Source organism: Haliotis rubra, unplaced genomic scaffold, assembly GCF_003918875.1.
Source record: "Haliotis rubra isolate DU_JTF1 unplaced genomic scaffold, ASM391887v1 Scf155, whole genome shotgun sequence".
NCBI lineage: Eukaryota > Metazoa > Mollusca > Gastropoda > Lepetellida > Haliotidae > Haliotis > Haliotis rubra.
In genome coordinates, this window is record NW_025765503.1 from 223,973 (window position 1) to 247,216 (window position 23,244).

At 44.0% G+C, this 23,244-nt stretch overlaps 1 protein-coding gene across 1 annotated transcript; it reads right to left on the reverse strand.

Annotated features, from left to right (window-relative positions):
* Positions 1 to 444: 444 nt before the first annotated feature.
* LOC124270815 (ufm1-specific protease 2-like) lies at positions 445 to 22,474 on the reverse strand. Its single transcript, XM_046705872.1, is given in 14 exon segments — positions 445 to 603; positions 1,804 to 1,928; positions 2,776 to 2,878; positions 4,053 to 4,151; positions 4,620 to 4,795; positions 7,718 to 7,873; positions 8,296 to 8,398; positions 8,993 to 9,144; positions 16,353 to 16,443; positions 17,618 to 17,838; positions 18,500 to 18,707; positions 19,396 to 19,493; positions 21,474 to 21,636; positions 22,363 to 22,474. Coding segments are annotated over 14 exon segments (1,821 nt in total). The 5' UTR covers positions 22,402 to 22,474; the 3' UTR covers positions 445 to 516.
* Positions 22,475 to 23,244: the final 770 nt, after the last annotated feature.

Here is a 23,244-nt window from a genome sequence, read left to right on the forward strand (position 1 = left end):
TTATATAAAGCTTCCACATGGGGGAGATGGTGGTTGGAGCCCTAAGTTAACCATCATCCTGATTGTCCCCATGTGTATCTCTATCCTGTTGTGAAAATAACCTGTACCCATCTATAACCGAACTTGAACCTAGTTTGAATAATGCAACACTACAAATTGTCATCCAACTGAATTAACACTCACATGATGAGAAAACTGTTATGACATAACATAATGGAGATGAACATTAATACAGTGGATAGTAGATGAGGATGAATAGTCATCTTTTAAGCTTTTAGTTCATCTTAAACATCCCATAAATCCACTTTGACTGAAGGGGAGGTATTTCTGCAAGTGGGAATACAGCCAGTTTTCTGACATTGTAAACATGAATAAATAAAAAAACCACACCGTCTGGACATCAAAAATGCCACAGACACATAAAGGACATCAAAAAGTCACTAGTTTTTGTTTATATATTAGTTTATTTTACAGACATGTACATTCAGATATCTTACAAAGATGGCACTTCACACGTTATATGAGCTGTGGTCTTTGAGGCATACACAGATTGTAGTGAGCATTGACATCCCAGAAATCTGGTCCCTTCCAGCCACACCATCCCTGAAAATGACCATTAAAACTTTGTAATATTTTGGGTAGGAACGGGCAATATGGTTACCAGCACACCATTGGTTGTCATCAGATGATTAAAATGGAACATGTGGACACATTTGGCTGTCTGTGCATCAGTGTATTCCAACAGTGGTTAGCCCAGTGGTTAAAGCGTTTGCTTGTCACGTCGAAAACCTAGGTTCGATTCCCCACATGGGCACAATTTGTGAAACCCATTTCTTGTGTCCCTGCCATGATATTGCTGGAATATTGGTAAAAGCGGTGTAAAACTAAACTCACTAATTCACCCACTCAACAGGTGATATCATGCACTGGTTTGTCTGGCCCAGAACTGAACAATTGTAAGCTGCCACTGCAGGAATGTTAATGACCACAGAGTTTAACAACAGTCACGTTACCCGTTACATTCAGGTGACTAAGATTTTGCTTTCGACATTCATTTCTGTTATTTTGAAGAGAAAAGTATACACAACAGTTGTACCAAACAAATAATGCACCCACTTCATGTCTCCAGTTACAAAAGTTAAAAGTCAGACACTGAATAGGAGTTGGGACAATCATGGTGTCAAAGACAGCTTTGGGAAAAGGGTCACTTTACATAATTGTCATAACACTGAACCTCCACGTTGGTACAATGACAATCAGTTTTCCAGGCCTGCGTAACTGATAAAGGAATTCAACTGTTAACTCAACTGATAGCTGACTTGTAACTGTAATAGCTCTAACATAGCTTTGTATGGTACTTAATCAGGGCTCCAGATAATATTTCATGATCAGGAGTACGCACTCCTTATTTTTTTCAATATAGGAGTACTGGAAAACAGTAAGAGTACATTTAGAGTACTGAATGGAATTTAATGGAGTATCAGTAATCTTGTGTTTCGTTTCATATATGCACCACAACATTGCTACTCTTGTATAAACAGGTCAAGATACAATAAAACAATACTTTTTTTCAGATAAATACGTCTGTAAATGATTCTAAGACCATACACCATTGCTGTGGTGCGTATCTGCTACGCTTTTTAAATTATTTCCTACCGTATCGTGGATATTTTTTATCCGTACATACGCCGATACGACCCTTATCTGGAGCCCTGCTTATTGTTATCATTTTCAGTTCTAAAAGACTACAGAACTGAGACAACCGTATTTGTGAAAAGATGGCCCTTTATGACCTATACTTACCTTGTCCAAGATAACCTTCAGGTCTTCTGACTCCGTGTAGTGGGGGTCAAGGATGAGGAAGCGAATGTTCCCTGTGACTTCATCAAAATCCACTCCAAGGATGGTATGGGCCAAAACACCCCCACCTGTACACACAGAATTTTAGATCATCAGGGAGAAGGGCTTTTTTCAGCAAGTGCCAGTCCCTGCATATGTTAAAATCAGTAAAGTTTACTGAGAATATCCACATAATAATTCTGTTAAGGGAGAAATACAGAACAGAGCTGGTGTGTTATGATTTTCACAATAATGGCAGGGTGAACTGTGTTTAATAAGCTAGTAAGAAGTTGTAGAGGTACACATAATCGTGAAATGCTGAACGCTGTCAATAAGAGTGAGTGAGTTTAGTTTTACGCCGCACTCAGCCATATTCCAGCTATATGGCAGCGGTCTGTAAATAAGCAAGTCTGGACCAGACAATCCAGTGATCAACAGCATGAGCAACGATCTGCGCAATTGGGAACCGATGACGTGTCAATCAAGCCAGCGATCCTGACCACCCGATCCCCTTAGTCGCCTCTTACGACAAGCATGGGTTACTAAAGGTTCATTCTAACCCGGACCTTCACAGGTCTGTCAGTAAGACTGTGCGGTGCATACACTGTTCTTACATCACTCCTGAACATATATAGCTGCTGTTCTAGCAGGTTGCTCTTCCTTGCATGATCACTGTGCCAATAACACCACAACAATGAGGCAATGCAGATAGCAGCAAAGGCCATGGCTGCACATGTCAAACCAGAAATATTGCCATTTGTTACTACAGCACTCATTGGTCTGAGTACTTGCTGGGGCTTCTCCCTGGAGGTTACACAATTACACCACAAATCACTGAATTGAAGTGAAGCTCTGATCATACAAGGTGATGTATGGCTTTTTTACAAGCTTGACTCAGATAGCTACATTTTCTCATCATTACTGAGAGAGGCCTACCTATCATGATTGGAGTGCCCTGGTGAGTGAAATGTGATGCCAGTTCTCTCCCTTTACCAGCCAAGTCCGCACCACTGCTTACGTTCATGATCTTGCATGTCACCTGCAATAAATAGGCAGACAACATCATTATTCTCGTGACTACCTTATTGGAAGTCCAACAATCATATGACAACAGCCTCCTTCTAAAGAGTCCTGGAGATTGAGGAACTTACATGATAATGACAGGACAAATACTGATATCTGGTATTTGTAAAGCAAGGTTGATTCCTGTATACAATCATAGTCAGGGATTTAAATAAACATAAACTTGCCTGAATAAATGGAACAATAACAACACATAAGGACAACTTCCAAAAAGCTAAAACACTGTTTACTTTTAGGGATGCAAATGTTTGAATAAATAGATTATTGAATGAATCTCAGTACTTGGGGACTACAATATAAGTTGTTCACTGGTCTCGAAGCGGGACATGGGCTGATGTACCCTCGATGTTTGTTTATAAAGATACATCGAGGGTACATCAACCCATGGGCCCCAAGGGACCAGTGAACAACGTATTGATCTTACCGAACACCTCAATGGTAATTTTGAACTGTTTGAAGCATGGGTATCGGATCATAGTATGGAGTACCAGATGACATGACAAGAAAAACAAATTTAGAGTAATTTCCCTTTCATTAATTTCCGTACATGATGCATGATTCAATGTTATTCGAGATAAAGAATGACAACTACGAAGTAACAAATGAGTTCGGCATTCCCAGTGGGGTACATAGAACATGTTACTCGCTTGTAAGGGGGCTACATTGAAAATAATAGAAGAGCACTCAGCCAATCAGAAAACGACATTTATGTGTGAGGCAAGATAAGTGTAAGTGTTAGTTAGTCATGGTAAGTATAGCCAAAGTTATCCTTAACATAAAGAAAATACGAAGATCTACAGAAGACTAGTATTTTCGGTGATAATTTGCATTCCTCAGCTGCTGACATTTGTATCAAAGACAGCCTTTGAAACCATTCTCAAAGATACATGTAACAAGTAAATATTCAGTAGTATCGCAGTAATGGTAAATTATACTACTATATGACAAGTGTCTGCTCTAAAGTTGATTGATTTATTTTTTTTAACACAGCACTCAGTAATATTCCAGCTATATGGTGGCAGTCAGTAATTATCAAGTCTGGACCAGATGATCCAGTGATCAACAACATGAGCATCGATCTACGCAACTGGGATACAATGACATCTCTAATTAAAGTCAGCTGTGCCTACCCCGATCAACTGATCCAGACAGTACCCAACTTCAAGGGAGCCAATCCACTTCCGACTCCCTACAAATGACTTTTCCTTATCTCCAATGTCAACCAGAGCCTGGAAATAGCATGAAGGTGTATTAGATATATAGCTATATACCACACTGCCTGACCAGAACAGACAGTATTTAATAGCTGGAGCTATAGGGCATAAAGTACAAATGTAAAACAACATTCTGAAATGCTATATGACAGTGTCAAGCACAGAAGAATATATCTTAACATAATGCAAACACGTTTTCAATCAATAACAACATATTTCACTACGTCAATATTTGTAGTTTACAAAGAACACTTATACATGCTCAGCATAACATGAGGATATTATACAAATATATCACACATGAAACACATCTACATCAGACTACCTTGTTATAGTTTAGTAGGCAGTTAAGTGTGACCCTTAATTTGCATATTGGCTCAAAACTTAGATGCCTTTATTGTCTAATATTTTGTTTATTCAACTTTAACATCTGACCACCTATGCCCCATCTAACAGACCCATCTTGATTATAGTGTATCCTACCTGTTGTATTTCTTTGTGAGTTGGGATAGGTTTGTCTGTGTAGCCTTGGAACCGGAACCAGGACACCAGTGTCTGGAGGGAGCGGTACGCACATCCCCATTGGTTGTCGTTGAAGCGGTCCTGCATGTAGTGGTGGTAGCTGTAAGTCCCTGTCACCAAGTACTTGGTGCCAACTCCTGAAACAGTCACAAACTTTAAACAAGGATTATTACGAATATAATGACATTTAGAAAGGATTATATAATGTAACATATGTTATATTTGGGATGCCATTTAGAAAGTGGTACAAATGTCACATGAGCAAAATATTCTTGGGCGTTAAACCCAATTTCACCTCTTGAACCCACACCCTCAGAGTCAGCAGCTGCTGACTTTGTGTGTGGCGATTAGGTGCCTGACTCTGAGGGTGTGGGTTCAAATCCCGGATGGGACTCAACCCAACAAAAGTACTAGAATCTGTACTTTACTAAGAAAGTGTAATCCTAAATATAACATCTGTTAGATTATATAATTCTCATGACATGGAAGCATATTCATTCTGGAGTCAAAATCAGTGCAGGCAAAATAATTATCAAAAGATACATCTTCCCCACCTCTACATAATCTAACATAATCTAACACCCTTGACAACTTTTGGAACTTTTGGAGAGAGCCCTGTGTGTGGGTTCACCAAAATAGCCGTCTGTTGTAGGTCTACACTATCTACCCAATCATCATGATAAACCCTGACCCTACCTCCTGGAGAGAGGCCTGTGTGTGGGTTCAGCAAATAGCCATCTGCTGTGGGTCTACACTATCTACCCATCCATCATGATAAACCCTGACCCTATCTCCTGGAGAGAGGCCTGTGTGTGGGTTCAGCAAATAGCCATCTGTTGTGGGTCTACACTATCTACCCATCCATCATGATAAACCCTGACCCTACCTCCTGGAGAGAGGCCTGTGTGTGGGTTCAGCAAATAGCCGTCTGTTGTGGGTCTACACTATCTACCCATCCATCATGATAAACCCTGACCCTACCTCCTGGAGAGAGGCCTGTGTGTGGGTTCACCAAAATAGCCGTCTGTTGTGGGTCTACACTATCTACCCACTCATCACGATTAACCCTGACCCTACCTCCTGGAGAGAGGCCTGTGTGTGGGTTCACCAAAATAGCCGTCTGTTGTGGGTCTACACTATCTACCCACTCATCATGATAAACCCTGACCCTACCTCCTGGAGAGAAGCCTGTGTGTGGGTTCACCAAAATAGCCGTCTGTTGTGGGTCTACACTATCTACCCACTCATCACGATAAACCCTGACCCTACCTCCTGGAAAGAGGGCTGTGTGTGGGTTCACTAAAATAGCCATCTGTTGTGGGTCTACACTATCTACCCAATCATGATGATAAACCCTGACCCTACCTCCTGGAGAGAGGCCTGTGTGTGGGTTCAGCAAATAGCCGTCTGCTGTGGGTCTACACTATCTACCGTCCATCATGATAAATCCTGACCCTACCTCCTCTGTGTGTGGGTTCAGCAAATAGCCGTCTGTTGTGGGTCAACACTATCTACCCATCCATCATGATAAACCCTGACCCTACCTCCTGGAGAGAGGCCTGTGTGTGGGTTCACCAAAATAGCCGTCTGTTGTGGGTCTACACTATCTACCCAATCATCATGATAAACCCTGACCCTACCTCCTGGAGAGAGGCCTGTGTGTGGGTTCAGCAAATAGCCGTCTGTTGTGGGTCTACACTATCTACCCACTCCATCATGATAAACCCTGACCCTACCTCCTGGAGAGAGGCCTGTGTGTGGGTTCAGCAAATAGCCGTCTGTTGTGGGTCTACACTATCTAACCATCCATCATGATAAACCCTGACCCTACCTCCTGGAGAGGCCTGTGTGTGGGTTCAGCAAATAGCCGTCTGCTGTGGGTCTACACTATCTAACCATCCATCATGATAAACCCTGACCCTACCTCCTGGAGAGAGGCCTGTGTGTGGGTTCAGCAAATAGCCATCTGTTGTGGGTCTACACTATCTACCCATCCATCATGATAAACCCTGACCCTACCTCCTGGAGAGAGGCCTGTGTGTGGGTTCAGCAAATAGCCGTCAGTTGTGGGTCTACACTATCTACCCAATCATTATGATAAACCCTGACCCTACCTCCTGGAGAGAGGCCTGTGTGTGGGTTCAGCAAATAGCCGTCTGTTGTGGGTCTACACTATCTACCCAATCATAATGATAAACCCTGACCCTACCTCCTGGAGAGAGGCCTGTGTGTGGGTTCACCAAAATAGCCGTCTGTTGTGGGTCTACACTATCTACCCAATCATCATGATAAACCCTGACCCTACCTCCTGGAGAGAGGCCTGTGTGTGGGTTCAGCAAAATAGCCGTCTGCTGTGGGTCCACACTATCTACCCAATCATCATGATAAACCCTGACCCTACCTCCTGGAGAGAGGCCTGTGTGTGGGTTCAGCAAATAGCCATCTGCTGTGGGTCTACACTATCTACCCAATCATCATGATAAACCCTGACCCTACCTCCTGGAGAGAGCCCTGTGTGTGGGTTCAGCAAAATAGCCGTCTGTTGTGGGTCTACACTATCTACCCAATCATCATGATAAACTCTGACCCTACCTCCTGAGAGAGGCCTGTGTGTGGGTTCAGCAAATAGCAATCTGTTGTGGGTCTACACTATCTACCCAATCATCATGATAAACCCTGACCCTACCTCCTGGAGAGAGGCCTGTGTGTGGGTTCAGCAAATAGCCGTCTGTTGTGGGTCTACACTATCTACCCAATCATCATGATAAATCCTGACCCTACATCCTGGAGAGAGGCCTGTGTGTGGGTTCAGCAAACTAGCCGTCTTCTGTGCGTCTACACTTATCTACCCAATCATTATGATAAACCCTGACCCTACCTCCTGGAGAGAGGCCTGTGTGTGGGTGCACCAAACTAGCCGTCTTCTGTGCGTCTACACTTATCTACCCAATCATCATGATAAACCCTGACCCTACCTCCTGGAGAGAGGCCTGTGTGTGGGTTCAGCAAATAGCCGTCTGTTGTGGGTCTACACTATCTACCCAATCATCATGATAAACCCTGACCCTACCTCCTGGAGAGAGAGCCTGTGTGTGGGTTCAGCAAATAGCCGTCTGTTGTTGGTTGTCCAGGAAACATGTATTGGTTGGCACGTCGGAACAATGGTCTGTCTGCAGGCAACATCAGTAAGTGGTGAAGATCCCGACGCTGGTTTTCTAACAGATAATTGAAATTTGAATTAGTGGTTTGTTTGAAGCCAAAAATTTGACAGCAATAACAAAATTTGGACTTCATTTTCCAAAGCAGCCAGTTGAACCAAGCCACCTCATCATGCTTGTTTTATTTCCTTATATAGTAGCAACAGGATTGTTCAATGTATCCTTCAAAATCACTGCCACACATCTGATCACCAATATCTACAAAACACATCAGAAGGTTTTCTTGTTGTAAAACTCTTCATGGAAATCATGTATTTCTCCTCAAGACATTCTCATGTAGATTCTGGATTCTTGCACTACGAAAGGAAGCAGCTCCACAATGAAATGAGATCCATTGGCAAACCGGGCCTCCTGAATTGTCTGGAGTAAAAACACTGCCTTATTGTGTCACAACTGTAATACAGGAAGGATAGTCTCACCCATATCTTCATCTGGTATTGCCCGGGGATACACATGAGTGATGAAGCTTGGTCCCCCACCAGGCCGGAAGTGGAAGGCTTCAGGGATGTGGAAGCTCTCTCCCTACAGCAGTAACGACCAGTGATCACCACAATGTATACTACATATAGGTCAACAATCACTGTCTGCATAATAAATGCTTTGACATAATGAGTGCCGTTTTATGCCACAGTCCAGAATATTGCTTCATTAATCATAATAGTTATCCTTTGTTATGAGTGAGTGAGTTTAGTTTTACGCTGCACTCGGCAATATTCCAGCTATATGGTGGCGGTCTGTAAATAAGCAAGTCTGGACCAGACAGTCCAGTGATCAACAACATGAGCATCAATCTGCGCAGTTGGGAACCGATGACATGTGTCAAACCAAGTCAGTGAGCCTGACTACCCAATCCCGTTAGTCGCCTCTTACGACAAGCATGGGTTACTGAAGATCAATACTCTAACCCAGACCTTCACGGGTTCCTTTGTTATGAAGACACAGACAGTATAATAACATTTACTTCTTATGATCACCTATTTTCCCCGAAATATCTCATTGCCAGTCCATACATTCGGGTTTAAAACATGTCAACTGAAAAACGGTTAAATGTTCCTGAGGAATATATTTTATTAGACTTTCCTGTGTTTACAATGACAAAATGTTTGAAATGTTTACCTGTTTGTACTGACACAGACAATCTTTCATTGATTCTAGTTGGCTCTTGACAGCTGTAGTGAAGGCGGCGTTTAAATTTTCTATACTCTCATCTGACTTGATGACTGACAAAACATCTAAAGGCAGCCGCATCTTAACGGCTCTGAAATCACCTGGAAATTTTTTTAAATTATTAAAATCTAAATATTTTAGATATTTAAATACTTACTTTACCATAAGTCTATTGCATATTACCTGAAGCTTCTCTTGAAAGAGATCAGATTGATTCGCCATTCCTCTAGAATGGCTGCCTCGTGTATCGACGGGTGTACAGGAGCGGAAGTGACGTGATCTCCCCTCACGAGCATGCGCAGGCTACCCAAGAATCACTTTTACTGACCAGGTCTGAAGATCCCAGAGAGGGGAGGAGCATCCAGCGTTGGAGTTACCATCCTATGGTAAGGTAAGGTAAGTAAAATATTTAGAAATATCTAAAATATTTAGGTCTTTGCAATAACTCAACAGTAGGACGGCGTTGCTCCATGAAGAAAACCATCCCATGAAGAAAACCGAGCCGAGGGAATCCTGGGAAACTATCTGAGTCGGTCGTCGGGCAGGCAGCGTCTGGAAGCGAGGAAGACAGATAGTAACCCAGAGAAACCCAAAGGAAAACATGTACACGCTATGCGTAAGTTAACCTTAAGACCAATAGGTAAGGAGTTGTAGATACCTAGTGAGCGGTAGGTCGGGTGAGTTGCTGGGCAACTCCCAGTGGACCAAAGGATTGGAAACCCTGCACATCCTCGACAGCCAAGTCTCGCAGGTAGTGGCTGGCGAAGACAGAGGATGACTTCCAGAAACAACCCTCCATGATGGCCGGAACAGTCCAATTTCTATGGAGTGCCATGGTTGAAGCCAGGGCCCTGATCTCATGCGGGTTGTTGGCTGTAGGGTGAGGGAGGTCTTCTGCATCGTAAGCAGCCAGGATGGTCATGCGCAGCCAGAGAGCAATGGTGTTCCTGTTGACCTCACCCTTGGCTGCAGAGGAGAATGGGATGAACAGCTTCTTGCAAGACTGTCTCCTGGACGATGACTTGGAGATGTACGCCTTCAGTGCTCTCACTGGACGCAGCAGCTGTTCCTCAGCATCATGGGGCCCCAAGATGGATGATAACAGTGGAATGGTGAACATCCTATCTGGTTGTCCAGGGAGCTGGTTCTTGGCCACAAAGTCCTAGAGTAGTCCTAAATGAACAGGTCCGTTGCGAGACTGCTCGAAGCAAACTCTGGTGACGTCCAAGGCGTGTAACTCACTAACCCTAGCCGCAGTGGCCAGGGCCAGAATGAAAACTGTCTTCCTGGAGAGGTTCTCAAACGAGGCAGAGTCCAAGGACTCGTAGGGGGACCTCTCAGATGACGTAGGACGATGTTTAAGTCCCAAGCAGGAGGGCGAAACTTGGCCTTCTGATCCTCAAGCTTGAAAGCTTTGAGCATGGCGATGAGCTCTGGCACCTTGGAGATCTTCCTGACAGATTATCTTGACAGCCAACACGGAGTTGAGGGCTGATAAGTGGGTTCTGATTGTGCTGCCCTTCAGATGCCTGGATTTCCTGAGGAAAAGGAGGAGCTCCGCCACAAACTGAGGTGAAGCTTTCAAAGGGTCCTTGGACTTCTGGGAGCAAAACTTCTCAAACGAAGACCACTTGTCATCATATAGTGATCTCGTGGAAACTCGATGGGCGCGAGCAATGACCTTGGCGACGCCTGTGGAGAACCCATTGGCCTTCAGTGCCTTCTGCAAATGTTCCAGGCGCACAGATGAAACCCATTTCGGGTTGGGGTGCAACTGTCAGGCTGTGCAGATGTCTGAGTGAGGTGAGGCTTCTTCGGCGAGGTGGAGCAGGTCTGGAAACCAGGTTCTGGTTGGCCACCAAGGCGCGACCAAAAGCAGATGTATCTTCTTCGTCTGCTTGATCTTTGCTACTACCGCTGGTAACAGAACTGGTGGTGGAAAAGCGTATGCGTCCAGACTCTCCCACGACAAGGACATGGCGTCGACTGCCCATGCCGTGACTGTGACATATAAGATTGAACGCTTCTGGATGCAGCATCCATTCTGTCGGTGACGGCTTGCCTGGCCTTGACAGAGCATCTGCCAGGATGTTCTTGCACCCTGGGATGTGCCGGGCTCTGGCTCTGATGCTGTTGTCGTCCAAAATACTGGCCAACAGGAAGGTCTGCTCCAGCAGTTGCTTGGCCTGGTCGTTCCCTGGTTGCGGATCAGCCAAACTACTGTGGAGCTGTCCGATGCAATCAGGAGATTGGTGTTCCTCAGAAGAGGTACCCAGTGTTGGACCACTAAAATGACCGCTTGTGAGTTCTAGGTCATTGAGGTGTGCTCCCCAACCCTGAAGGGACGTATCTACGAAGAACTCCTGGTCGTGTACAAACTCTGTCAAGGATACTCCTACGCAGACGTTCGACTGTACAGTCCACCGGCGGAGGTAAGAGTGAAGATGAAGAGATTGGGTGAACCTCGACTGTAGGTCGTCCGCCTGGATGTATGGCTGAAGGAAACGCTGTTGTGGCCGGAGCATCAGGTGTCCTCTGAGTGTCAACTCCTGAGCTGAGGTGAGGAGACCTCTGAGAGTGAGTGGCTGGCTGAGAATTTTGTCCAACGATCCTGGGGAACCCTGACAAGGTCGCTGTGAGTCAAAAACAGGCCTCCTATGAAGGTCAGTTCCTGAGAAGGCTCCAGGTGGGACTTGTCGCTGTTGACGATCCAGCCCAGTTGCTGTAGGAGGCGAATGGCCATGTTCGTCTGTCTGCGTAGCAACTGAGGGTGGTTGTGGTTCATGAGGCAGTCGTCTATGTACGGGTCGAAATCAATGCCCCTGAGGTGCAGGAATCGGGTGATTGGTGAGGTGATCCGAGTAAAAAGCCACGGGGCCGTGGAAATGCCAAACAGAAGCACCTTCCACTGGCAGTGGGTTCCATCGAAGACGAACCTCAGGTACTTCCTGTGGTGTTTGTAGATGGGTGTTTGTAGCGCCCTGAAGGTCGAGGCTGACCAACCAGACCAGGGGCGCCAGCTTGGAACGCAGCTGCTCCAGGGACGCCATCTGGAAGTGGGCGGCTCCGAGATTTGGAGAGTGTTGAATGCCACAATGTTGTGTATCATGAGCATCTTGTCGGAGTCCTTCTTAGGGACCAGGTAGATGGGTGAATAGAAACCCAGGGGCTGTTGGGGGTCTAGCACTGTCTCTATTGCTTGCTTGTCCAGTAGCGTCTGGATGTTGTCTGCTAGCAAAAATGCTGATCTCGGGAATACTCGCGTGTCCGGGGCATCGTGGTCAGAGGCGGTGACGCAGCGATTGGCAGCTTGTAGCCGCTCTTGAGGATGTTGGTAACGAAGGGATCCTCTAGGATTGTCCAGTTGGGCCAAAAGATCCCTAGTCTCTTGCCTACTGGGGTCTGACGGATCGGCACGGCTGGGGGGCGGGAGGTCCCAGTCGTGTTGGTCCAAAACTTCAACGTCCAGAGTAGGGGCGCTTCCCCCTTCCCCTGGCAGGGGTCGAAGGGGGCCCCCAGGATGATCCTGCGGGCGGCGCTGAGAGTTAGAGTCGGAAAGACTCCAAACATGGAAAGAGACACATCTATGTTGGTGAATTCGGCGTGTTCCTTGTAAACATCTGGGATCCTGTCGTCAAACAGTAAACGTGAAGCGAAAGGGGCCCTCAGTAGCTTCCTCTTAAACTCCTCTTGCCAAGTGCAAGATCCCAGGAACCCGGTCCTTCAAACAACCGTGGTCATGGCTGAGCCAGCAGATCATGCAGCACCTTGCCCTGCCACTGGAACAAGGTTGTGAGGTGCTCCGTCCTAGAGGTGGTATCCTCGGTGAGGTCCAATGCCGCTGCTGATGTGGCTGAGGCCAAAGCTGAGACAGGCTTCAGCATGCGCTTGAGTTCGTGTCAATGGCTTGCATTCTCGATTCCTGAACCCTGTAGGACTGAGGAGAATCTGAAAGGCTCTTGAGAGACTCATCTTGGGCAGGACCACCATCAGCGAAATCTGGGCTGTGAATCTTGTAGTCCGCCTTTACGAGACTTCGGGCTTTAATGGTAGTGTTGAGCGACAGCTTGGCGAAATCTGCGTCTAGGGAAGCCATCGGGTGCGGCGGAAGAAGGAGTTCCAGAGAGAAACAGATGGCCCTCGGGTCATCCTCGCCAGTAGAAGGCGAAGGGCAGACGGGAAGCCTGTCCGCAATCCATGTAAAAACCGTGGAGGGAGGAAGGTAACTACCCCCATCGTCCTCGTCTTCCATGACCTCCTCATCATAGTCAGGTGAGAAGTAAAGCTCCTCTGCCTCCTCCCATGTCACAGCAGACGCAATAATGGAGACCGGAAGTGGAAGGCGTCAGGCGCTAGGGAAAAGACGTTGGCTGTGGTCCAGCGTTGAAAGACGCTTCGGAGGAGAGAGCCGTGGGTGTCAGCGGCGATCGGCGCGTAGCAGTGGCGACCTTGAACGCGATCGTTGGTGGCGTCTCCCTGAAGCCCAAGTGGGTGATCTGGAGCACCTCTCCCTGTCGTCCGACCGCCTGGGTGAACGGGATCTGGAGCTGGACCGACGGCAGCGACAGTGGGCATCGGAGCTGCGACGAGGACTCCTAGAGCGGTGACGATGTCTAGGAGACCGGGAACGAGAGCGTCTGTAGCGACGGGAGCGCTTGACTTCCAGGCGTCAGGAACGTTCCTCAATCAGTTGACGCTGCAGGTCTTGCTCTCTCGATGCCGTAGACGAAGTTACTGTCTTGGGATGTGGTAATCCTGTAGAGGTGTCGGCGTCGGAAGTGGCGCTGGCTGGTGCTTCTCGCTGGACATCGAGGGCGTCAGCGCTGGAATAGTGCTGGCTTCGGTGTTGGCGCTTGCTTTGACGTGAGGTAGAAGAAGCGGTCTTAGGATTCTCTGAACCTCCGGGTGAGACAAAGCATCCGGTTGGGAGAGGTCAACAAAGTTGTCAGTCGGGCGCTGGGCTTCCAGCATCCGCGCCCGAGGCACAGGTGTATGTTTCCCGGTTGGAGCTCGTTCTGTCCGCCGGGCGTCCGTGGGAGTGACGTCCGGGAGTTGAGAAAAGTGGAAAACACCCCTGCAGTAAAATGGGCTCGCCCAAGGTGGTGAGACAGCAGAGTGTAAACAACCAAAATGGCTGACCCACAATCCTGTGAAAAGCGTGAAAAAAAGTAATAAATAAGGACTACCAGCACATTTACAACATAAACAAGCATGGATATTATGGTGTAAAAGTAGCACCATACAAGCATACAAGACATGAATAATATGAAAGTGAAAGTGAAACTAGCGACGTGGGACAACACCCACACTGAAGTGCAAAAAACACGAGGCAGCAAGGTAGGTGAAAACTTTTTTTTTTTTTTTTTTCATCCACACATAGAAGAAGATAAGACATACAAAGCATACATACCAAACAAAAAACGTATTTTATAACTTTAATAAAGAAAGTAGCAGCCAAAACAACAACGTCTAACTCGTAGCACGCTTTCAGTAAAAGTGATTTTTGGGTAGCCCGCGCATGCGCGTGAGGGGAGATCACGTCACTTCCGCTCCTGTACACCCGTCGATACACGAGGCAGCCATTCTAGAGGAATGGCGAATCAACGACTGTCTGATCTCTTTCAAAGCGAAGCTTCAGGTAATATGCAATAGACCTATGGTAAGGTAAAAATTTAATTGATATTATCAACATGTACGGTACATTTTCACTGAGACACACTTTTTAGACAATTATTACCAGTAGCAATATTCCCATGACTCTACTGTTGTAACCGTACCGCAATAAGTATTGTATCAAGATACATTCAGCGCAAATAATTGAAAACAGTTTTTCAGTGTGAGGGGTACAATTATACTCACACTCAAGTGACCACCACTGTACACCCAATATGCTTGGTTTTCTCTATGACCACCTTAGACTCCTGAGGTACATTTCTAATGAGCAATCCCATGGGTATACACCAGTTTGAGGTATGATACTTTGTAAAGATCAGAACACTTAAGTTTGCTTGTTATTTTTCTGATCGGCTGTCAGCTAAACTCACCTATACTATGATGAACAGCAATCCCATGGGTATACACCAGTTTGAGGAACAGCAATGAGGTATGATACTTTGTAAAGATCAGAACACTTAAGTTTGCTTGTTATTTTTCTGATCGGCTGTCAGCTAAACTCACCTATACTATGATGAACAGCAATCCCATGGGTATACACCAGTTTGAGGAATGATACTTTGTAAAGATCAGAACACTTAAGTTTGCTTGTTATTTTTCTGATCGGCTGTCAGCTAAACTCACCTATACTATGATGAACAGCAATCCCATGGGTATACACCAGTTTGAGGTATGATACTTTGTAAAGATCAGAACACTTAAGTTTGCTTGTTATTTTTCTGATCGGGCTGTCAGCTAAACTCACCTATACTATGATGAACAGCAATCCCATGGGTATACACCAGTTTGAGGAATGATACTTTGTAAAGATCAGAACACTTAAGTTTGCTTGTTATTTTTCTGATCGGGCTGTCAGCTAAACTCACCTATACTATGATGAACAGCAATCCCATGGGTATACACCAGTTTGAGGAATGATACTTTGTAAAGATCAGAACACTTAAGTTTGCTTGTTATTTTTCTGATCAGCTGTCAGCTAAACTCACCTATACTATGATGAACAGCAATCCCATGGGTATACACCAGTTTGAGGAATGATACTTTGTAAAGATCAGAACACTTAAGTTTGCTTGTTATTTTTCTGATCGGCTGTCAGCTAAACTCACCTATACTATGATGAACAGCAATCCCATGGGTATACACCAGTTTGAGGAATGATACTTTGTAAAGATCAGAACACTTAAGTTTGCTTGTTATTTTTCTGATCGGCTGTCAGCTAAACTCACCTATACTATGATGAACAGCAATCCCATGGGTATACACCAGTTTGAGGAATGATACTTTTTGTAAAGATCGGCTGTCAGCTAAACTCACCTATACTATGAGAACACTTAAGTTTGATACTTTTGTTACTTAAGTTTTCTGATTTTTCTGATCAGCTGTCAGCTAAACTCACCTATACTATGATGAACAGCAATCCCATGGGTATACACCAGTTTGAGGTATGATACTTTGTAAAGATCAGAACACTTAAGTTTGCTTGTTATTTTTCTGATCGGCTGTCAGCTAAACTCACCTATACTATGATGAACAGCAATCCCATGGGTATACACCAGTTTGAGGTATGATACTTTGTAAAGATCAGAACACTTAAGTTTGCTTGTCATTTTTCTGATCGGCTGTCAGCTAAACTCACCTATACTATGATGAACAACTGGAGCACAACACGGCACATCACTAGCAGCCTCCTCACTCACCAACAGCAGCAGCTGGACACCTATAGGTCCCTGAAACAGTAGCAGCAGTTACACGAGATAGGGTTCAACTGCATACAACATCACTAGAAGCTGGACACCTTTACACATGTGCAAGGGCATGTGTTGGAGGGATGGAGGTTATCCCAAAATGTGCAAGGACATTGGTTGGGGAGATGGAGGTCATCCAAAAATGTGCAAGGACATGGGTTGGGGGATCGAGGTCATCCAAAAATGTGCAAGGACATGGGTTGGGGGATCAAGGTCATCCTGAAATGTGTGCGGCCATGGGTTGGGCGAATGGAGATCATCCCAAAATGTGCAATGCCATACGTTGGGGGATCGAGGTCATCCAGAAAAGTGCAAGGGCATGGGTTGGAGGATTGAGGTCATCCAAAAATGTGCAAGGACATGGGTTGGGCGAATGGAGGTCATACAAAAATGTGCAAGGGCATGGGTTGGCAGGATGGAGGTCATCCAGAAATGTGCAAGGACATGGGTTGGGGGACAGAGGTCATCCAGAAATGTGCAAGGCCATGGGTTGGAGGATCAAGGTCATCCAAAAATATGTTAGGCCGTGTGTTGGGGGATTGAGATCATCCAAAAATGTGCAAGGACATGGGTTGGGCGAATCGAGGTCATCCAAAAATGTGCAAGGACATGGGTTGGGGAACAGGGCATGGCTTGGGCGAATGAAGGTCATCCAGAAATGTGCAAGGACATGGCATGGGGGGACAGAGGTCATCCAGAAATGTGCAAGGGCATGGGTTGGCAGGATGGAGGTCATCCAGAAATGTGCAAGGGCATGGGTTGGGGGACAGAGGTCATACAAAAATGTGCAAGGGCATGTATTGGGGACAGAGGTCATCCAGAAATGTACAAGGGCATGGGTTGGCAGGATGGAGGGCATCCAGAAATGTGCAAGGACATGGGATATTGGGATGGAGGTCAAATAAAAAACAAAGGGACATGGGTTGGGGGATGGATATCATTATAAAATGTGCAATGACATGCGTTGGGGGGGTTGAAGGTCATCCAAAAATGTAACAAGCATTGAGGACAGACACAGTATGTTAGTTCATCAGTAAATACTGAGCCCAACCCCACCTGAAATAAATGACTCCTCTCTACAGTGATCTAGAATTATTGTATCGTAGTAAATGATCTGGTTAGAAAGGCTTGACATCTACACTTCTGGTGAACGTACCTGGTCCTTTACTCCTTTCTTCTTACTGCGAAACACTGGTACATCATCGTCTGACTCGATGTGCTGGTACAGGACATCACATGACTGGTCACCTGACACACCCTTCACCTCGGAGGACGTCAGCAGGATGCGTGTGTTTGTCACAGAGTACACGCAGGCAGGAGACTGGAGACTGCGACATACTCGACTGATCTCACAGTTGATGGCTTGCTGCCAGTCTTCTGGCGAACACACATACTGTATTTCACTCAACGTACAGACATTTCCAAGATGTCGCTATATTTTGTTACTATAGATTGTTACTATATTTTTCACTGTTTGAGTAAGTCATAATGGGTTAACATCAAGTCAATTCCTCCAACATCACCCATGGAAACACTGTTCTTTCACTACTATCACATAATCAATAATCAACTGGTGAAATAGTTTCTTCAACATAGTAGAATAATTAAATAATATTCCCCGAAATACAGCAAGATGATGACAACCTCCCTAGCACATTAAAATCAGATATCCTCACATTTTATCTAAAACTGTTCATGGCAAAACTATATTACACTACTCTTAAAGTATCAACACAAAACATTTTCTCAATGCACATTTCATCACCTACATTGTAATTCGGGTAACTCAATCGATAAGTATGGAAGAGTTACTTCCCTTTCCCTTAAATCTGAAACTTGAAGGAAACAATAAATGGTTTCTATACTTTTTGAAAGCCTGATATCCCAGTTTAACCAAGTCATATCCCTGATTAGCAAAACATACAAATACTCGTACACCAGATTTCAAAAAGAGAGTGTCAGAATGATAAGTTTCATTTTATGATAGTCTCACACTGGTAACCTCGGTAACCAATCCAAAAGTAGACTGGATACTTACTTGAGCTAGAATCTATAGAGATAGTGATGGGGACATGTGCTTGCAGTCGGAACACCACGCTGTTGGACAGTACATCGTCCTGGGTCAGGCTGACCTGGCACTCTGACACCTCCTGGTCAGCATCTAGAAGGAGGAAGTTGTTGGTGCCAAGCTGACCAGATCCCAACTGGACATGACACACAATCAAAGGCCCTTCTCCAAGAGACTCCTGCAAGAATTAACACCTTCAACATCCTAATTTCAAAATAATAATCACCTGGACCCTTACTCTCGAAACGTTCGTAGCCCTAAGAATTCTTAACTTTGATCGTAGCCAATGTGTTAAGAATGGGCTTAAGAAGTTCGTAGGGCTACGAATGTTTCGAGAATAGCTCGCCTGGTTGTTAACTACATTTCTGCAATAACATAGAAACACTATATAAGAAATGGGAAGACAGGCAACTGCTCTTATCATATCTGAGCATATCTGTTCTTGTTTCATGAGCACCTTGCTGCCAATGAGAGGGTAACATTATCTTGTCAATTTCTTGCCTTCTTCTCCCGATAAGACCTTGTGCCTAATGAAAAAATATAATAAGCCGAAACAGTGAGAAGAATTTGTTTAGTATACAACTGGGTAGGAAACTGCATGCCTTATGCATATCACCTCAAGTTTTATCAACACTAAAATAACAATGACAAATTGCTTGTTCTTTGTAGATCTGACAGACTGACAGTGTAGCACTGACTTTAAACTAGTGTAAGAATGGGCTTGGGCATTGGACTACTTCACTGGGTATTTGTATAAATGGCTTCTTTCTCTTGTTCAGTCAAGATGAACATCATGTACAGAGAGTGAACCACAACATTGGCATTATGTTCAAAGAGAATAACATATGTATTTATGTCACCATTACCAGCAGCTTGTTGGAGATGTGTGCCTGTACAGCAGCTCTTGTGTTGGCTGGTCCAGCCACCTTGTCTGTCACAACGATCACACCACACAATTCAAAACCTGTGCAACATACAATAGCAACCATAACTCTATGATGATAACACATCCACCTCATCAATCATACATGAAAACAATTCTTTCTCAAAACCGAAAAATATCATAATGACAAAGAATTATAATACGGTGACAGTTACTATGTTTATAATTATTTTTGTAACATGTTTATTAACAGCTCTGCTTATGATGATTAAATGTAAAATACTATGTGGCTGGTTCAAATATACTCTGAAAATAATCTTACTATGAAATGTTACAAGCATGTCAAAGCAGCAGTCATACGTTCGGAGTTTGAGAAACAAAAGTTAATAACCAGTTCAAGTTCTCTATTCGCTTGGAGGGTATTATTTTCTTCAAAACTCCATATTAATTGCTGTTTGATAAATAGAAGTGGTATATACATGGGGAGCAAGTCAAAATGGCCAAACCTGTTTATTTTGATTGTTATTTTACAACCCACAACTGAAATATACATTGGGATGTCAGGGAATGATGTGAGGCATCTCTTATCTGCTATACATTGTCAGATTACCCAACTGGCAGTGGTAGAGCTGTAGTTTGTAGATAGGATAACATCCTATTGTGAAAAGCCCATTTTATCAACTGGTGCCTTTCCATGCTTTTGTGGATGAAGTCACTCTTCTCTATCTTGAGAGTCTTAGTATATGTTTTAAGAGTGACGTGAGTGTTTGGAGTTAATGTTGCATAAACGTTGTAATGATGTGTCCTTTAATACAGCAGAATGTAACAGTCTATTGTTATTAAGATGAGGTGCAGTTGTGCTGCATTGCTATTATAATATTTGATAATACAACCTATGCAAAAATTGAAGCTATTTTCAGGGTTTTACCTTGACCAATAAAATTAGGGGTCTACAAGACCGCCACTTCCTAATTTCAAGGATCCTTACATGAAATATGAGGGTCCTCTAACCTAACTTGATGTAGTAAGCTGTACTGTAAGGTTTAATAATAATAATAATAATAATGAGAATATTTATAACGCGCCTTTTCCAGGCTAGATATCCTACTCAAAGCGCACAATCTGATCATTATTACCCCGGATAACCCAAGCTGCCTGTTAGGTGCTAGAAGGTTAACAGTCTCACGACTTATTTCACCGGGTACCAATTTCCTGCTGGGTGAACAGAGGCAATTGTGAACAAACTCACTTGCCTAAGGTGAGACGACATGTATCACATGTGCTTCGTTGTGGGGCAGGACTGAAGTCCTAGAAACTCTCAGGAGTTAAGCTGCCAACACGGTCACCCATCCAAGGGCTGTCCGAACCCAAGGTTGCTTAAGTTCAACTGATTTGTGACCTGAGCGCTATGCACAGGACCACGTGCCACCACGTAATGATTACTTTAATTCCATAAACTTTATGTTTTTAGTCGCAAATCTTTTGAACAGCAAATATAATTGTACGTCCCAGGGGATGCAATATATAAATGTTTCTGCTCATGCTCGTGACAAAGCAAAATTATTTCACTCAGGACATAAACTTGATATGAAAGGGGGATGAGTTTTCTATCCTATTTATTACCCAAGTTCTAAAAATTATAATAATAAGTTAAATAAAGCAATATTTTGCTTTCCTATATGGAACCGCACAACGTGCATTAATACATGATATTGGTGATTGGAATGTCAACTGGTTCACTTCAGGAAAATGTATGCTGCATAGAGGCAATGTGTTGTACCTTTAACTAGTTAAGAAAATAAACAAATTAAGACAGAATCAAAATTTAATTACTTTCAATTGAGGAATTGGTTGCAAAAGCAATATTGTAATTCATCAAAACACTTGTGTGTACTGGTCGTACATTTCTGTGACACATAAAAACCTGTATTTTTTATTGGCCGTTTTGACTTTTAAATGGCTGTTTGGAATAGTTCCTGATATATGTTGAGGTTTGGCTGTTTTGACAATATCCTTATGTAAGTTTCCAACATCTTTATAATGTGTCAGTGACATCATTACCTCCTGGAAGAAGTTGTTGTGATCGTCTTGCTGTATCCGTTACAATCTCTTCATCAACTGATCGACAATATGTACTGAATAATGCTTCTACAGTAGATTTATTTTGGCGCCCAATGATAAACCCATGAAATCCCTTGTGTTTCCATGATGCTGTTTGTAGGAGCTTGAAATATAGGGAAAACAACACATTATTAAACATGAAACAACATATCGGACACTGTTCTGGCAAATTTAATTTGCTACTTACATGGTGCTAGGCCAAATTGGAATCAGAAACTTTGGTAAATATCAGTAGTCCAGCTAACCTTATAAGAAGAGGATGTAATAGGAAGATAAAACCAAGTGCAGCTATTTATAACACCAGCTTCCTGTGGCATTTAACTGTTACAGCATAAATTGACAAGTCACAAGTCAAATAGACAGCAAATGGCTGATAGCAACATCTTGTCAGTCTAGGTGTAGGTGGCATAAACATTTTTACACAGAAGAGAGTTAACGGAGTCGTAATGCGTACATCTATCGCTCAACCATCGCAATCTATATCGGGTACTGTCGCACCATCTACTTTAAGCTTCACCCCAATGTTCAGTTATGTTCGGAGTTACTGGCCGGACAGTTGTTTATTGTAAGCCACGCAAAGTTGACTATTGAGAAAAGCCAACGTCGTGTTCCTCTAGTTTGATTTCTACCAGAATTTTCCATTTGCTTCCTGTCAGATCGTACACAAAATCAAAACAATCCATATGTTTTCAGTTTACTAGCATCTAACTACAGTTTTACAAACAGACAGTCCCTTTACCTACTACCTTTTGAATATTAGGACATAACTCGGCTATCAAAAATCTAAAAGATGTTCCCGACACCACGAGAAGGCAAAAATATTATTTACATTTAGTAATCTCTCGTGGACAAGTACCGAGGCAGCCATCTTTTTAATTCACTTGTCCTTCCGGCGATTTTCCGTCGTATGGATATGTATATTGAATTACCGAAAGTAACGCCATGATTCTTTACAGTTAACATCTTACAATATTATAACATGGTATTATATTGGTGCCAATTAATACATTATCATCTTTGAAACTACCCCGTGATAGCATATGTGTTCACGAACTATTTGAGGCAAAAGGATAATGCGTTGATTTGGCGGAAGTTACGGTCTACTCCCTACAGCAGAGTACGAAGTAGGCAATGCTTTGAGTTTGCATGCACGTTCATAACACCTCACAAACACAACAACAGAATTACTTGCAACTGTCATCTCCAACCTTCACATTGGGAAGAGATCAGTTGGTATGAGAAGCTGCTTTACACATTACCTTGTAAGAGGTGTGAGAAAATCATAGCTAATAGTGAGTGAATATCCATTCGATCATGTCGCACCTTCGGATTAAGTCGAGGTGATGTTTAGAACTAATGCCAGTTTTTTATAGTGCTAGCATATAGCTGTTGGATACCAAACTCAGTGTAATGACTCCAAGCCAACCATTACTAATTCCATTGCCAGAATGACGACGCCGAAGATCCGGGTTTGATTCCCCACATGGGTACAATGTGCGAAGCCCATTACTGGTGTCCCCCTCCGTGATATTGCTGGAATTTCACTAAAAGCGGCGTAAAACCATATCCACTCACTCACTCACTGACGACGACCAGGCAAGGTAACAACAAGTACCATCTCTTAACGCTTCTTGGTATGACGCGGGTTGGGGATCGAACCACCGACTTTAGCCATTATCCACTGGACCACCGAGACGGCCAACCTTTCTCA